General features: G+C 40.2%; 1 protein-coding gene and 1 long non-coding RNA gene across 10 annotated transcripts in view; one reads left to right on the top strand and one right to left on the bottom strand.

The window, feature by feature from the left end:
* Positions 1-17836, top strand: part of ZNF527 (zinc finger protein 527) — a 66122-nt gene that overhangs the window by 25816 nt on the left and 22470 nt on the right. Inside the window, exons 1-2 of one of the 9 annotated variants that reach the window (XM_064581359.1) lie at positions 14363-14528; positions 16376-16478. The exons of 1 other annotated variant lie outside the window; for it this stretch is intronic. Coding sequence is in view for 2 of the 8 variants with exons in the window: in XM_064581351.1 (XP_064437421.1) it covers positions 14393-14528 (136 nt within the window). In the remaining 6 variants the exon portion in view is untranslated. Of the gene's footprint in view, positions 1-14227; positions 14529-14568; positions 17385-17836 lie in introns of those variants that run through there. 7 more of the 9 variants (XM_064581352.1, XM_064581351.1, XM_064581358.1 and 4 more) reach the window with 7 other exon arrangements.
* Positions 680-14194, bottom strand: LOC135362857 (uncharacterized). The gene is made up of 2 exons (XR_010408231.1): positions 14121-14194; positions 680-13105 (listed from the first exon to the last, which is right to left on the bottom strand). It is a non-coding gene; the product is annotated as an uncharacterized LOC135362857 (long non-coding RNA).

The following is a 17836-nucleotide window of genomic DNA, read 5'->3' as shown; positions in this document are numbered from 1 at the left end:
ATCATACAGTTTTTATCCTTTCTCTTATTGATGTGATATATCACATTGATTTGCGAATGAACCACCCTGCTTCCTGGGAATAAATCCTTGATTGTGATGAATGATTTTTTTTAAAGTATTGTTAAATTTGATTTGCTAATATTTTATTGAGGGTTTTTGCATTTATGTTCATCTGAGATATTGGCCTATAATTCTCTTTTTTTGTGGTGTCTTTATCTGGTTTTGGTATTAGGGTAATGCTGGCCTCATAGAATGAATTTGGAAGTTTCCTTTCTCTTCTTTTGTTTTGAATATTTTGAGAATAGTACTAACTCTTCTTTAAATGTTTGGTAGAATTCTCTTGTGAAGCCGTCTGGTCCTGGACTTTTGTTTGTTGGGAGTTTTTTGATTACTGAGTCAATTTCTTTGCTGGTAATTGGTCTGTTCAAACTTTCAGTTTCTTCCTGCTTCAGTTTTGGTAGGTTATATGTTTCTAGGAATTTTTCCATTTCTTCTAGTTTGTCCAATTTGTTACCATATAGTTTTTCATAATATTCTCTTACAGTTGCTTGTGTTTTTGTATCAGTTGTTATTTCCCCTCTTTCATTAATTTTGTTTTATTTGAGTCCTTTCTCTTCTTTGATGAGTCTGGCTAGAGGTTTATCAATTTTGTTGATCTTTTCAAATAACCAGCTCCTAGTTTCATTGATCTGTTCTACTGTTTTTTTTTTTAGTTTCTGTGTCATTTATTTGTGCTCCAATTTTACAATTTTCTTCCTTCCATTAGTTTTGGGTTTTGTTTGTTCTTCTTTTCTAGCTCCTTTAGGCAAAAGGTTAGGTTGTTTATTTGAGATTTTTCTTGCTTCTTGAGGTAGGCCTGTATTGCTATAAACTTCCCCCTCCACACCAGCTTTTGCTGCATCCCAAAGATTTTGGATCATTGGATTTTCATTTTCATTTGTTTCCATGTAATTTTTTTTTTTTTAAAGATTTTATTTATTTATTTGACAGAGAGAGACACAGCGAAAGAGGGAATACAAGCAGGGGGAATGGGAGAGGGAGAAGCAGGCTTCCCGCGGAGCAGGGAGCCCGATGCAGGGCTCGATCCCAGGACCCTGGGATCATGACCTGAGCCGAAGGCAGACGCTTAACGACTGAGCCACCCAGGCGCCCCAGTTTCCATGTAATTTTTATTTTTATTTTTATTTATTTATTTTTTTTAAGATTTTATTTATTTATTTGACAGAGAGAGACACAGCGAGAGAGGGAACACAAGTAGGGGGAGTGGGAGAGGGAGAAGCAGGCTTCCCGCGGAGCAGGGAGCCTGATGCGGGGCTCCATCCCAGGACCCTGGGATCATGACCTGAGCCGAAGGCAGACGCTTAACTGACTGAGCCACCCAGGCGCCCCTCCATGTAATTTTTAAATTCCCTCTTTGATTTCTTGATTTACCCATTTCCTGTTTAGTAGCGTGTTATTTAACCTCCATATAGTTGTGCTTTTTACAGATTTTTTCTTGTGGCTGACTTCCAGTTTCATAGTGTTGTGGTCAGAAAAATGCATGGTATGACTTCAATCTTTTTGAATTTGTTGAGAGTTGTTTTGTGACATAATATGTGATCTGTTCTGGAGAATGTTTCATGTGCATTTGAAAAGAATGTGTATTCTGCTGTTTTAGGATGGAATGTTCTGGACATACCTATTATATCCATCTGGCCCAGTATGTCATCCAAAGCCACTATTTCCTTATTGATTTTCTGTTTAGATGATCTGTCCATCAATATAAATAGTGTGATAAAGTTCCTTACTACTATTATATTACTATCAGTTACTTCCCTCATGTTTATTATTAATTGTTGTATGTATTTGGGTGCTCCCATGTTGGGTGCATAAATATTTACAATTGTTATATCTCATTATTGCATTGTCCCCTTTATTATTATATAGTGTCCTTCTTTGTTTCTTGTTATAGTCTTTGTTTTAAAGTCTATTTTGTCCAATACAGGTAATGCTACCCCAGCTTTCTTTTGATATCCATTTGCATAATAAATGTTTCCCCATCCCCTCACTTTCAATCTGCATGCATCTTTCAGTCTGAAATGAGTTTCTTGGAGGCAATATATAGATGGGTCTTGTTTTTTTTTCTTAATTTTTCTTTTTTTAAATTATATTTCATTTTATTTAAATTCAATTAATTAAGATATAGTGTATTATTAGTTTCAGAGGTAGAGTTCAGTGATTCATCAGTTGTATGTAACACCCAGTGCTCACTACATCACATGCCCTCCTTAATGCCCATCGCCCAATTACCCCATCCCACTACCCCTCTCCCCTCCAGCAACCCTCAGTTTGTTTCCTATGATTAAGAGTCTCATGGTTTATCTCCCTCTCTGATTTCATCTTGTTTTATTTTTCCCTCCCTTCCCCTATGCTTCTGTGTTTTGTTTCTTAAATTCCACATATGAGTGAAATCATATGATAATTATCTTTCTCTGATTGACTTATTTCACTTAGCATGATACCTTCTAGTTCCATCCACGTCATTGCAAATGATAAGATATCATTTTTGATGGCTAAGTAATATCCCATTGTGTGTGTGCACACACACACATATATATACACACACATCACATCTTCTTTGCACTTTTTTATTGGGGTTGTTTGATTTTTTTTATTTTTTTAAAGATTTTATTTATTTATTTATTTATTTATTTATTTATTTATTTATTTATTTTTAAAGATTTTATTTATTTGAGAGAGAGAATGAGATAGAGAGAGAGCATGAGATGGGGGAGGGTCAGAGGGAGAAGCAGACTCCCCGCTGAGCAGGGAGCCCGATGAGGAACTCGATCCCGGGACTCCAGGATCATGACCTGAGCCAAAGGCAGTCGCTTAACCAACTGAGCCACCCAGGCGCCCCAAGATTTTATTTATTTATTTTTTGAGAGAGAGAGAGAGAGAGAGAGCACGAGCAGGGGGCAGAGGGAGAAGCAGGCTCCCCACTGAGCTGGGAGCCTGACGTGGGACTTGATCCTAGGACCCTGGGATCATGACCTGAGCCAAAGGCAGGTGCTTAACTGACTGAGCCACCCAGGTGCCCCTGATTTTTTAGTTATAGGAATTGATTATATATTCTCGTTATAAGTCCTTGCTTGGTAAGAAATGTGTATTTTGAATACTTTCTCCTGTCCTGTGGTTTGCTTAATCATTTTCTTAATGGTATCATTGGAAGTTTTTAATCTAATTAATTGGAATATATCACATTTTTCTTTTTTTGTTATGGCTTTTTTTGTCTTTGCCTAACCCCACGTCATAAATATATTCTCCTATATTTTCATCTAGATATGTTAGGTATCTCAAATTAATTTTTGTGAATGGTGTGATGTAGGGGTTGATTATTTTCTTCTCTTTGGACTATCCAGTTTTTTTAGTACAATCTTTAAAATACTATCCTTTATCTATTGCATTGCTTTTTTGCAGTTAATGGGTGAATTTTTCCTACCTACTTCTCCTTGCCTTTCCCACCTTATTGGGATAGGTAGCTGAACAGACAAAAATAGTACAGCATCCCAAGTGAGCTCTCTAATACTTTTTGTATCTTGATTTTACCATAGACTTCACTCATCATGTGACCATATTGGATTACTGCATAGGATTTTATTTTCCTTAATTTAGATAAGGTGAAATGTACAATATAAGTATCAGAAAGTCACGTTTGTAGAGTGCTTTGGATAGATAACTAAAAAATCAATGTTAGCTATAACAGAAAGTAACTCTTCCCTTCTTTCTTTCCATTCTTCTTACCTTCCCTTCTTCCTTCCTTCATTTATTTTTTTAACTGGGTGGGTGGGTGGGTTGGAATAGTGGATATACTTCAGGGAAGTCCTCTCTATCCTGCTCATATTTTTAAGTTTCTTCTTCTAGAGTACTTCAAATCAGTATCATCAGGATTCGGGACCCCTCCCCCCCGAGGGTAATTGTTAATTCAACAATTAACCCCTTGAGTGTGCCACAGGGATAAGATGGGTGTTTTTCACTATAACCCTGAAGATCAAAATATATTTTGGCAACAGAGGCATAGGCAGCACCAAAGACATTTTGTAGGGTCCTTGTGAGCCTTTTTTTTTTTTTTTAATGAACGTGATCTCAGCATGCCACACAAAAATTGTTCTTGTCTGCATGAGTGACCACCCAATATGTAGGGTATCAGTCTTCCCCCAGAGCACTCTATAGAATGGAAACAAATGCCTGGTTGAGACACACAAACAACAATCAGGTGAATTATGGTACAATCATTCAATGGTATAATGTGCAGCCATTAAAAAAGAATGATGTCAACTCTATTTATGCAAATGAAATAGTCATTAAGATAACAGTAAGTGAAGAAATCAAGGGCAGAATAGTATGGTCATATGCTGCCATTCAAAGAAAAAAGAACATAAGTATATATTTCAGTGAATATTTAACTGTTTATATATGCCTCTGGGAGGAAACTCAAGACACAGGTAACATTATGTTGTGAGCTGCACTGTCTGTTGACAACTGAATATTCCTGCTACCCCATATTATGCTCTCCAGAGGAGAAGCTGTGAATGACATTTCTCAGAACCATCTTTCCATATGGCTCCTAGTTAGAGTGTCAGAGAGACACTTGCACAAGATTTGGAATGTGGAAAAGAAGGGAGAAATTGAGAATTCTGGTTTCTTGAGGGAATCCTGGCTGATAGGTTGTCTCTGAGTGGTGAATTGGGTGACTATGGGATATGAGTATTATATATCCTTTTTATAACTTTTAATTCAGTTTCCTAGATTTGGCCAGTGGGAGCCCCTTTAAAGCTGGCTCCTGTGTCGTTTTGACATGTCTCCTCCCCCAACTTTTTAAAAAGATTTTATTTATTTATTTATTTGAGAGGGAGAGAGAGCACGAGTATGGGAGAAGGGCAGAGGGAGAGGTAGAAGTGAGCTCCCTGCTGAGGATGCGGGGCTCAATCCCAGGGCCCTGGGATCATGACCTGAGCCGAAGGCAGTTGCCTAACCAACTGAGCCCCCAGTGCCCCTACCCATCATTCTTTAAGCATCTCCTTAATTTCTCACAGAGAGAAACTGAAGGCTCATTTTGTACTTTTTCCCAGCCTCAGCCCTGGAATTAGCTATTTCTCCAAGAAACTATGGTTACTTTTAGTGGGGAATATTAAGAAACCAAGACCTAGGTGAGAATTGTGCTCATTGTTCTTAAGCCATCTCTGCCGACAGAGCTAGAAGATTTATATGTGTGTATGTATACACACATATCTGTCTATTCCCGGGAAAAAAAAAATCTGTTCATATGGGTACTTCCAATTTTAATTCAACATCACAGTGTTCATTCTTTTTTTTTCTTTTTTTAAAGATTTTATTTATTTATTTGACAGCGACAAAGCGAGAGAAGGAACATAAGCAGGGGGAGTGGGAGAGGGAGAAGCAGGCTTTCCGCTGAGCAGGGAGCCTGATGTGGGGCTCGATCCCAGGACCCTGGGATCATGACCTGAGCCAAAGGCAGACGCTTAACGACTGAGCCACCTCACAGTGTTCATTCTAATCGTCCTTTCCACATCTATAATCCCTTTTCTTATAGTGAGAAACCTGGTTCCCATTATCCATATTTGCTTATTTGCTCAGTCTTAGAATATACATTAAGTAGTTTCAGAATTGCTAATGCATACAACTGTGATAAGCAAACCCATTCACTAGAGTTTATTATTTTTGTAGATCTTTTTGTCTTTGGCCTGAGGACAAATCACTGCGTTCGAGAGTTACTCAAGTTAGTTCCTTCTCCCCCCGCCCCCCACCTTCAGTGTGGTTATGTTATTCATTTGAAATAGAATTAATTTCTGTTTGTATTTAATTTGGGGATTCCCTCCATCTTTGCTGTTGTGAACACATCTTAGGGTACCTCCTATGATTCTCACTCCTAATACCACACTATTGGGTAATACCCTCCCCTTGAGTGTGAGTGGGAGTGTGAGCAACTTCTAACCAACAGAATATGGCAAAGGTTATGTGATTATCACTCTTGTTTTTATGTTAAATTGTATGGCAAATGTGAAGGGATTTTGCAAATGTAATTAAGGTTCCTTAATCAGTTGACTTTGAGTTAAAGGAAAGGTAAATTATCCTAAGTGGGTCCAACTTAATCTGGTAAATCTTTATAAGAAGGCCTCAGTCTTCCCTAAAGTGAGACTCTCAGAAGCAAAGATTTTCTCTTTATTGCTGGCTGAATTCTGTAGCCACAAAGAAACCATATCTGCGAACTACCTAAAAGAGCTTGGAGGCTAACCCTTTCTTTGTCAAGCCTACCAATGAGACTGCAGCCCAGCTGACACCTTGATTTCAGCTTTGTAAGACCCTGACAGAGAATCCAGCTAAGTTGTGCCCAGATTCCTGACCCACAGAAATTATGAGATAATAAATGGGTCTGTAGTAATTTGTTACATAACAATAAAAAACTATATTTGTTAATTTTATCTATTTATAATATATGTGAAACGCTAACATTTCTAAGAGTCTAAACTACACTAAATAGTTCACTCAGGGAAGTGTAACTCCCTCAATCACTTCTTTTCTCTCCCCTCCCCATATGCTCTTTCTCTTCTGGATTTGAAGTCAAGGCATCAGAATGATGTCTAGCTATGGGCTAATGTGCCAAAGCCAGCAGTAAATAGATGCTGCAAGAATTAGGTTCTATCCATCAACATGCAGAAGCAGCAATGAAAATTAGGTCAAAAAAAGCTGGGTGGCGCTTGAGAGAAGAAAGTCATAAATGAATATGCCTTTAAATATTTTAGGATAAAACTTAAATGTTTTTAGTATGTATCATTTTTCATGATTTCCCACTAAAACCAAACTTCTGCAATTAACCAATTGCATTTGATAAAAGTTATCCACTATGAAAATAAATGATATAAAATACTTTTGATATAATTGTTTAGCTGTTAGCCAACTGAACTTCTTGCCATGTGGAGAAATAAACACCTTTATTGTAAAAGCCACTTCCAGCTGGGCATTATATAACTTACAGCTAAAAGCATCTTAATTGAAAAATCCCAAATTCTTACTCCACTACCAACCTTTCCACTGAGCTACACACAGGGCTAAGTGCCTACCTGATATCACCTCTTTAACATTCAACAAGTATCTCAAACTTAACATGACCCCACCCCCACTCCCACCCTAGACACCTGCTACATACTCATTGTTTACTATCTTAGTAAAGGAAACTACCATTCATATAAAAGTTCAGGACAAAAATTTAAGCATTATATTTAATTTTGGTCTTTCCTTCATATTCACATCCAAGCATCAGCCACTCTTGTTACTTCTACACTCAAATTATATCATTTTGACCATTTCTTATTGCCTCTAACATTTACTACCCTAGGGCGCCTGGGTGGCTCAGTTGGTTAAGCGACTGCTTTCGGCTCAGGTCATGATCCTGGAGTCCCGGGATCGAGTCCCGCATCGGGCTCCCTGCTCAGCAGGGTGTCTGCTTCTCCCTCTGACCCTCCCCCCTCTCATGTGCTTGCTCTCTCATTCTCTCTCTCTCAAATAAATAAATAAAATCTTTAAAAAAAAAAAAAAGACATTTACTACCCTAATTCAAAGCACCCTATCTTAACAAGGTCAGTGGTTTCCAAATAGATTGTATACAAGCAAACCTGTTACTGACATTTAGAGACCTGGGTCAACAGTACAAGTGGTCCCCAGCCAGCTCCCTTTTCTTAATCAACTCCACCTCTCTCCCACAACAAAAGGGGCCTCATGTTTACTGTGGACACCCCAGCTTGTATGTCTAAGCTGTCTAGTGTCACCATGTAGCTACCACTTGGCCACCTTGTACACATAGGCAGCATGTTTGCCTTTCAGAGGGCAGATGAAGGGAGAGAGCTTAAGACACAGAAGAGCATAGGCTCTGGAAGCAGGCTAGAGGCTACTTGAGTGGAAAATTCTCAGATATCTAGAGCATGGTCTAAAGGAGGTTGTGGGCTGTGGACATGTAGGTATCTTTGCATATCGATTTCTCACCAGGAAGAAAAGGGACTTGGCCAAAGGAGAGCCGAATGGTGACCCTGTGTATGTTTAATAATTATTAAAATGTTAAATATATTTGTTATTTTGATCGACTGGATACCAAAATTATAATAATGACTGAATTTTTAAAAATCTTATTTTATTTAAATTTAATTAATTAACATATAGTCTATTATTAGTTTCAGATGTAGAGTTTAGTGATTCATCAGTTGCATAAAACACCCAGTGCTCATTACATCACGTGCCTGTTTTTTTTTTTTTTTTACAAGTTTTTCAAAAGATTTTATTTGAGAGAGAGTGAGTGAGTGAGCACAAGCAGGGGGAGGTGCACAGTTACCCCATACCACCACCCACCTCCCCTCCAGCAACCCTCAGTCTGTTTCCTATGATTAAGAGTCTCTTACGGTTTGTCTCCATCTCTGACTTTTCTTATTTTTCCCTCCCTTCCCTTATGATCCTATGCTTTTTCTCAAATTCCATGTATGAGTGAAACCATATGATAATTCTTTATCTGACTTATTTCGCTTAGCATGATACCCTCCATTTCCATCCACGTGGTTGCAAATGGTAAGATTTCATCCTTTTGATGGCTGAGTAATATTCCATTGTGTATATACATATATATTACATCTTCTTTATATGAATGGATAAACAAATCTTTAAAAAGCTTTTTGACACTTATAGAGTGTTTTGGTCACAGGGAAAAATTAAAATTTCATTTTTGTTGCTGAGAAGTAAAACAAGGTAATTAGTAAAAGATTTTTAAGGATAGGCAATTATTACATTAAGGTAAAATTCAGTGATGAAAGTGGAATGGAAATGATTTCAAGAAAAAGGCCCAGTGCAAGATTTCTAAATTTAAATTTAAAAAAAGCTTGTGTATGTTTAATTAATGATGCTGTAGAAAATACGCTAGAATGGTATCTTTGCATCATTTAAACTTCTGAAGAATATCTTGTAGATGTTAATTTAAAAATGTAAAAGGGGAGGGGCGCCTGGGTGGTTTAGTCAGTTAAGCATCTGACTCTATCTCAGCTCAGGTGTTGATCTCAAGTTCATTAGTTCAAGTCCTGCTTTGGGCTCCATGCTGGGCATGGAGCCTACTTTAAAAAAAATGTAAAAGGGGATACATTATTTTTTGAAATTGTTTCAAGGGGAATGTAGCAAAACCTTTCAAAGACCACTGCTCTGATAAAGGAGATCAGGTTTAGTAAATGATGTATCAAAGTGTACCATCACAGACATGTGAGCCTAAGGAGAAGTAAATAAGTTTGACTCCTATCTCATCTGAACTTTTATAAATTGTCACATTTTTGAGTCCCCCAACTGTAAACTGGATAGGAATATTTATTTGTAGTATTGTGAAGAACAAATGAAATAACATATACAAAGGAAATTACACAGTTCTTGGATCTTATAAGTTACCCATTAAATGTAAATTCTCTTCCCCAGAAATTAGCCATCGGTTTTTTATTTATCTGGATTTGACATTCATGAATTATGGTGTGAGGAGGGTCTTCACTAGCATTAATAGTAGGGTACGGACTCTTTCCAAACGCCTCAGGAAACAGTGCTAAGTAAGCCCTGGTAAAATTGTGCTTTATCCTTCCCTAGGCAGGGTTATAAAAAATACTCTAGTTTTACATATTCTAGTGTAAAGAATATGGGCGATCAATCAAAATAACTAAGACAAGAAATCATTCGGGGTTTCTTCATTCTCAATTTTACTTATTTTTATTTTATTTTTATTTTTTTAAATATTTATTTATTTGACAGAGAGATAGAGAGCACAAGTAGGCAGAGAGGCAGGCAGAGGGAGAGGGAGAAACAGGCTCTCCACTGAGCAGGGAGCCCGACATCAATTTTATTTATTTTTATTTATTTATTTATTTATTTATTTATTTATTTATTTATTTATTTTTTAAAGATTTTATTTATTTATTTGAGAGAGAGAGAGAGAATGAGATAGAGAGAGAAAGCATGAGAGGGGGGAGGGTCAGAGGGAGAAGCAGACTCCCTGCTCAGCAGGGAGCCTGATGCGGGACTCGATCCAGGGACTCCAGGATCATGACCTGAGCCGAAGACAGTCGCTTAACCAACTGAGCCACCCAGGCGCCCCAATTTTATTTATTTTTAAAGATTTTATTTATTTTAGAGAGAGTGAGCACACAAGTGGGGGGAGGGGCAGAGGGAAAGGGAGAGAATCAAGCCGACTCTGAACTGAGCACAGAGCCCAAAGTGGGGCTCAATCCCATGACTTTGAGATCATGATCTGAGCCAAAACCAAGAGTCGGACTCAACTGACTGAGCCACCCATGCATCCCCTCAATTTTATTTTATTCTCAATTCATAATGGCTGCCTTCAAATAAGAAGAAACTAAAAAAAAAAACAAAAACAAAACCACACCAAAGAGGGGCACCTACCTGGCTCAGTCAGTAGAGCATGTGATGCTTGGGGTCATGAGTTCAAGCCCCACATTGGGCTTACTATGAAAAAATTTTTCTTAAAAATTAAAAAGTTAAAAAAAACCACATCAAAGATACAGAACAGATTGGTGGTTGCCAGAGATGGGGTAGGGGTGAAGGTGAAATGGGTGAAGGGGGTCAAAAGGTACAAACTTCCAATTATAAAATAAATAAATCATGGGGAGGTAATGTACAGCATAGTGACTATAGTTAATAAAACTATATTGCGGGCACCTGGGTGGCTCAGTTGGTTAAGCGACTGCCTTCGGCTCAGGTCATGATCCTGGAGTCCCGGGATCGAGTCCCGCATCGGGCTCCCTGCTCGGCAGGGAGTCTGCTTCTCCCTCTGACCCTCCTCCCTCTCATGCTCTCTGTCGCTCATTCTCTCTGTCTCAAATAAAAAAAAAAAATTAAAAAAAAAAAAACAACTATATTGCATATTTGAAAGTTGCTAAGAGTTAAAAGTTCTATCACAAGAAAAAGTTTTGTAACTATGTATAGTGATGGATGATAACTAGACTTACTGTGGTGATCATTTCACAATATATACAGGTATTGAATCATTATGTTGTACACCTGAAAATAGTATACTGTATGTCAGTTACATTTCAATTAAAAAAGAGATGACTAATATAGCTAACAGTTTATTTTAAAAAAATCACATACTGTGATTCTCACACTTGTTAGGATATTGAGAACTGTTTTTTGTTTTGTTTTGTTTTTAATTTATTTGAGAGAGAGAGATAGAGCACAAGCAGGAGGAGGGGCTTAGGGAGAGGGAGAAGCAGACACCCCGCTGAGCAGGGAGCCTGTTGAAGGCCTCAATCCCAGGACCCCAGGATCATGACCTGAGCCAAAGGCAGACGCTTAACTGATTGAGCCACCCAGGCGCCCCAGGATATTGAGAACTGTTAAGTCATGGGTGTGATTAGTGGTTCACCATGAAATATTTATATTAAATAACACAAAGTTAGAAAACATGTAAATCTATATTTTTATCAAAATTACAACAAAATAGGTTAAAACATGAGTTCATCCAAATAACTACATATTAAACTAGACAAGAGCTATTTCAGAATTTGAATTGCTTTGTTATTAAGATGCATTGTTACTAAATATGCACCATTTTTTGTCATCTAATAGGATTCTTTTATAAGGAATTAGTAACATTGTTAAGACAAGTTTCTGAGAAGAAAAATAAACTTGGAAAATTATATGAATTAATTTATTTTCCAGCAAATTGAAAAATGATCATATGCTAATCATTTCCCTGTCATCATTTCAGCTTCAAACATGCCTTTCTCTATTCTGTGATACTGGAGCTGGAACTCTGACAAAGACATATCCCAGTCTCCCTTGCTACTGTTATAGTTTGCCAGTGGAGGCATTAAAGGGAGATTGGAAGGCAGAAAGGGAGAAGGAACTCATTTCCTATTTTCCGGTTCTTTCAGTATCTCTAGCAGCAGAAGAGGGCTATAGCTTGCCTGCAAATTCTTTTTGCTTTCCCAGCACCAGACTACTAAACCCCATTAACGGCCAGGCTGAGATTCCTCTTCAGAGCTCTTAGGTTCTGGTAAATCCATCCCTTTCCCTTTGTTCCCCAAACTCTATGGTGTTAGCTGTTTCTTAAGTTACAAATCTGTCCCCTTTTTGCTCTTTCAGTCATTCAACATTGCATAATCAATTTCCTGTAATTAAATATCCTGTTTGAAATTACCAGTGTAGTTCTGCTTTTTTGATTATATCTTGATGGACATAGTCCTACCACAATTTGTTTTAGCATTGCAACCACTAATTTGGTTGACATACTTTGAGTACTACTTACCTGCTCTGCTGGAGATGATTAGACTCAAACCAGTGTTGGACTTGGTGGTATGAGATAAGAAAAATAAATAAAGGACAAAAAGTCTTCCTATGATCAATTACTGACATATGAAGAGATAGTCATACACATTCAAAGTTTCTCTGAAGGTATACTGTGCCAGTCAAGAAGGGAGTGTAACAGCACTTTAGTATGAAATGTCCCAAGATGATCTCTAACCTGCATTGATAATCAAAACCAGGGAAGAGCTGTTCAATGTACTGGTCAAGTAGCAAACCACAATTATCATCCAAAGAATACTTACCTAGTACATTTCCCCATTAAAGCAAAGCAACTATTAAATGTTTGTAGAGTCTTAAAAAAAAAAAAGTGCTTGCCTTATTCTGTAAGTAACAGTGCCCAATTTCACAGAATAAACAGCAAATCACTTCAGCCCTATTAGCCAGACTCCTTTTGTTCAAGACTCTCTGGCTTTAGCTATTAGAGGTCTGTGGGGGGGGGGGGGGGGGATTGGAGGGATTATTCTCCGAAGATCGGTTCTCATTTCAAGAACTTCCCCCTTGTTTCCACATACCCCTACTTACCAAGCTCTTGACTTCAGTACACCTTCCAGATCTTCCAGGGTCTGGGGATGCGGATGAATGTTGCTTTGTTCAGAATTTTAACTGTCAAATACTTTCTCCTTGATCAAATTTTAGTTAGGCTCCTCTGGACCCTCTTCTCAACTATGAGGCTTCAACCTTTGGGTTTCAGTGTTTCTCTTTGCATTACCTGGTTTTAGTAAGAATTCTGTCAACTCAGTTTAGCCAGAGCCCTTGATATCTGACTACTCTTCCAGTCTAATTAAACTCCTCATCCATCCAGGCGTTATCTGATCACCCTGGACTGCCCTCAGCAAGAATTCTGTTGGTCAGTTTAGCAAGAATTTCCCCCTACCCTTGATGTCTCCCCTTAATTTTCCATCCACTGACTGCCCTGCCCCAACTTGCTCTTTGCACATTTTAAACCCTACTTGTTCTTGCTGTATTGGAACTGAGCCCAGTTCTATGTTGAAGTTTCTTCTCCCCTACTGCAGTTGTTCCTGAATAAAATCTTTTAAAAAAACCCAAAAAACAAAAAACACCTCTTTAACTACCATTCAGCTGTGGCTTTCTTTAACATCACTCAGGAGCTCACATTCTTGTCCTCCTGACTGATAGTTTTCTTGAAGCTGGGCCCTAACTGAAGTTGTAAGGCGAAAAGGTGGAAGCATCACCAAGAGAACCCCCGGGGCTCCGGTTATCACATTGTAAAGGGCTCTGGTGCAATGAGCGTCTTCCTAACAAACGGAATCTAATTACCCTTCTGTGATATCACAGTAGGTCTAAGTAGAGAAAGGATATAAAAACGAAGGTAACAGTGACCCGGCCCGTGGCCGGGGCTGAGGGATGGCATAGGCGTGGGAGAACAGTTAATCTGGAGTCAGTCACACACAAAGGCACACAAAGAAACCTCTCCCACCCGCTCCACACTAAAGGCAGGCCCAGAAACAAACAAAGCCCCACCGCGTGTCACAGGTAAACTCCTTCGATCTCTGGGGTAAGAACACAAAGAAATCGTCGCCCAAAGTCAGCCACAGTCCCTCTCACAAATCCACAAACACTCTCACATTCTAGGCGTCACACGACGACCCACAATCACGGGACGTGATTTTAAATACAGAAGCTCCCTGCACTGACAGAAACCTTTGCTCCGTGGTGCGCAGTCATAAAAGTGTGCAGCGACGGTCACACACAGATCGCCACACCTGAGCATTCAATAACAGTCACGGACGCGCGGAGCTTCACGGTTTCCTCACACACAGGCGGCCACCGGCACTTGAGCGCCCGAGCTCTACTAGGGCGGCACACAGCTCTCAGACACCCTCAGCCGCGGACGCCTGCGCAGGCGCGGCGTAGAGGCGGGCCTTGGGGATCCTCTGGGAAATGTAGTTCAGCAAAGAAGGCCGCGGCGCAAAGCGTTCTGGGACTCGTGGTTCGCGGGGTCGGAAGGAAAAACAGCCGCGTCCAGTCCAGCTGGATGTTTCCCCAGCCGAGTTCGAGGTCCCGCGCGCCTCAGTCCCTGCTCAGCTTCACCCCGCGGGGGACTCTGGGAGGGGACGTCGCGGTTCTCGGGTCGCTGGGCGGGTTTCCAGAGCCCGCGGCGGCGGCGGGAGGTGAGTTGGGCCTGGCTGCGCGCGGGAGCCGGAGGTCAGGACTGGGCTTCGGGCGGACCGGCAGGGACTGGGGTGGGACCGGGGTGGGTGCCTCTGGGGTTACTGTCGAACTAACTATGTGAGAGGCCGTGCTGTGACAGAATGTGATCTTGTCTGTCACCGCGTGTGTGCTTATGCGCGACTGTATGTTTCAGGTGCAAAACTGTGTGTGTGTCTCTGCAGGTATAACTGTGTGTTACTGTATATGGGTTTGTGAGAGACATTGTGTGTGTCGCAGTATGAATGTGTGTGATTATGTTTGACCACTTGTCTCTGTGGATATAACAGTGTTTGTGTGTGACAGCAGGTGTGATTACGTACCTGTGTCCATCTTCTCTCTGCAGGTATAAATTTGTATGAGTAATGATGACAGGATGTGTGACCTTGTGTGGTATGTCACTGTGTGTGAGATTGCGTGGGACTGTCTCTCTCAGTAATTGTGTGTCATTTATCTTTGCGTTAATGCCACTACATAGGTATTTGACATTACATATGAGCTTGTGTAACCATGGATAGTGTATGTGTGTGACTGGGTGAAAATTTGTATGAGTTTGTGAGATGGAAAGCTTGATTGTGTGGGACCTAGTGTGTGGTTGTGGGCACAGAAAGATTAAAATTACTTGCCCAAGTTCAGACAGTTAATTAATGGAACGGAGTCTCGAACCTAGGCATTTTGGCTCCAGAGTCCTTGCTTTTATTTATTTATTTATTTTTAAATGTTTTATTTATTTATTCATGAGAGAGAGAGAGAGGCAGAGGCAGAGGGAGAAGCAGGCTCCCCGCCTAGCAGGGAGCCTGATGCGGGACTCGATCCCAGGACCCTGGGATCATGACCTGAGCCGAAGGCAGATGCTGAACCATCTGAGCCACCCAGGTGCCCTGAGAGTCCTTGCTTTTAATCACTAAACTCTCTTGATCTTTCCCATATTGTGAGAATGAAAAATGGGGGCCCTGAGTTCTAAGGGTTTTGGAGAGGATTGTCCATGATCTTGGACTAGGAACCTCTAGGATATGGGATCTTGATGTGGGTCTCTTCCTTGTGAGTCACAGGACCCAGTCTAAAGACACTGTAGTGAGACCATCCTCAAATTGACTGCCTCTGGGGGAGGAAAGCTCAACCTGAAACCCAGTCTTTCTCTCCTTAGACCATGGACTTTGAGATTTTAGCTTTGTCTTTGTCAGAACTCTTCCATGTTTGGTGCTCAGAGAGGCTGATCCATGGCTCTTTTTCTTATGTACCAAGTGAGCTAAATTTTGGTTCTGACTTTCTCAGTTAATAAAGCAAAATGTTCTCATTTCCTTTGCAAATGTGTGTATAAAATGTAGGCAGGAACAAGGGTAGCACTTCTCTATGCCAGGAATTGGCTCATGCAGTCTTGACAGTGAGGAAAGAAATGTTCTGAGAGATGGAGTATCTTGCCCAAGGTCATGTAGCCAGTAAGTGAAGGAGTGGAGAGTTAGCATGTGCCTAGGGGTTATATAAAACCCAAGTCTTTAAAATCAGCTTCTTTCAGAGACTGATGTTCATCTCAAACTTGGAAAACATTACCCAAGTGATACACAGCTATTTGCAAACAGAAATTTAAAAGACATTTCTTTTATGCAGATGCTACATAGGGTTCCCAGTTGCAGAGAATACTTCACTGATTCTTCTCTCAGGTTGCAAAGGCTTTTATGGACAATTTGAAGCTGCATTGCGCTAATGAAATAAATTCCTGAAACAGTGAGTTGGCTAGTGCAGAGTAGCCCAGAATTAGGGGGTCATGTATCCTAAATTCTAGGTCAAACACAACTATGCTCACTTTCAGAATGAAGAAATGTTGGCTCTGAGGGGACTGTGCAATTTGTTATTGGTTTGTATTAAAAATGAGCAATGCCTGCCTCAAGCTGTATTCCCGTGAAGTAATAAAGGTAATATCTGCCAGCTCTGAAGATGCTTCTCTAGTAAATATATAGCATTGATTCCCCAGGTTATGTTACATATTTCATTCAGACATTGTAGGCTCTTGAAAGAGGACCAGTTTTTGAGTCTCATTGCAGTTTTAACTCTTTTTTTTTTTTTTAAAGATTTTATTTATTTATTTGAGACAGAGAGAATGAGAGAGAGAGCACATGAGAGGGGGGAGGGTCAGAGGGAAAAGCAGACTCCCTGCCGAGCAGGGAGCCCGATGCGGGACTCGATCCCGGGACTCCAGGATCATGACCTGAGCCGAAGGCAGTCGCACAACCAACTGAGCCACCCAGGCGCCCCACGGTTTTAACTCTTAATGACTGAGTTAGTTGTTTAAGCTTTTTGAACCTCAGTTTTACTTGTTGGTAAAATGGGGATAATAATACTTATCTTTGCAGTTTTGTGAAGATTAAGTACGATAATGACATATACAATATGTGTAACATTGCCATTTATATTACAGGAGGCACAGCAAGATTTATTTATTCATTTAACAAATATTTTTTGAGCCCCTGCAAAGATTCTGGCATTATTCTAACACCAGAGATACACCAATGAACCAAATGAATCCTAGTTCTATTAGATCCTACACTATTGTTTGGGGAGACAACAATAAAGAGAAAAAAAACATGTCCAATGGTGTCAGATGCTAAGAAGAAAAATCAGCATAAGGGAAAAGAGAAGGGAGGTTCTCTTTAGATAGAATTTTCAGGAAAGTTCCTCTGATGTGGTGACAACTGAGCACAAACAGGAATGAAGAGGGAGTGAGCCATGTCCAGGAAGAAGGAAAAGCAAAGGCAACAGCCTTGAAGAAGGAGTATGCTGTGTTTGAGGAACTGTAAGAAAACCCCTGTGCCTGGAGTAGGGTGAGCCAAGGGGGATGAGGGTAGGAAATGAAATCTAAGGGGCAGCCAGGTGGCAGATCATAAACCAGCTTGTTGGCCATTTAGATTTTGTTGAGTTTAGGCTACATGGTTTTTTTAAAGATTTTATTTATTTATTTGACAGAGAGAGACACAGTGAGAGAGGGAACACAAGCAGGGGGAGTGGGAGAGGGAGAAGCAGGCTCCCCGCTGAGCAGGGAGCCTGATGCGGGACTCAATCCCAGGACCCTGGGATCATGACCTGAGCCAAAGGCAGACGCTCAACCACTCAACAGACTGAGCCACTCAGGTGCCCTAGGCTACATGTTCTTAATATCAGTCAGGACTTCAGGGGTTAAATTCAACTCTGGCCTTTTTCTCAGATCTTGGAAGAGGATAGGGCTGGCCCATGTAAGGAGGCTGTGGAGACCTTAAAGGGACAAGAGTTCTATCTT

The sequence above is a fragment of the Mirounga angustirostris genome, unplaced genomic scaffold, assembly GCF_029215605.1.
Source record: "Mirounga angustirostris isolate CCGP_5_RB_7025 unplaced genomic scaffold, mMirAng1.0.hap1 SCAF_16, whole genome shotgun sequence".
NCBI classification, from domain to species: Eukaryota; Metazoa; Chordata; class Mammalia; order Carnivora; family Phocidae; genus Mirounga; species Mirounga angustirostris.
This window is presented reverse-complemented; position numbering and strand designations above follow the sequence as displayed.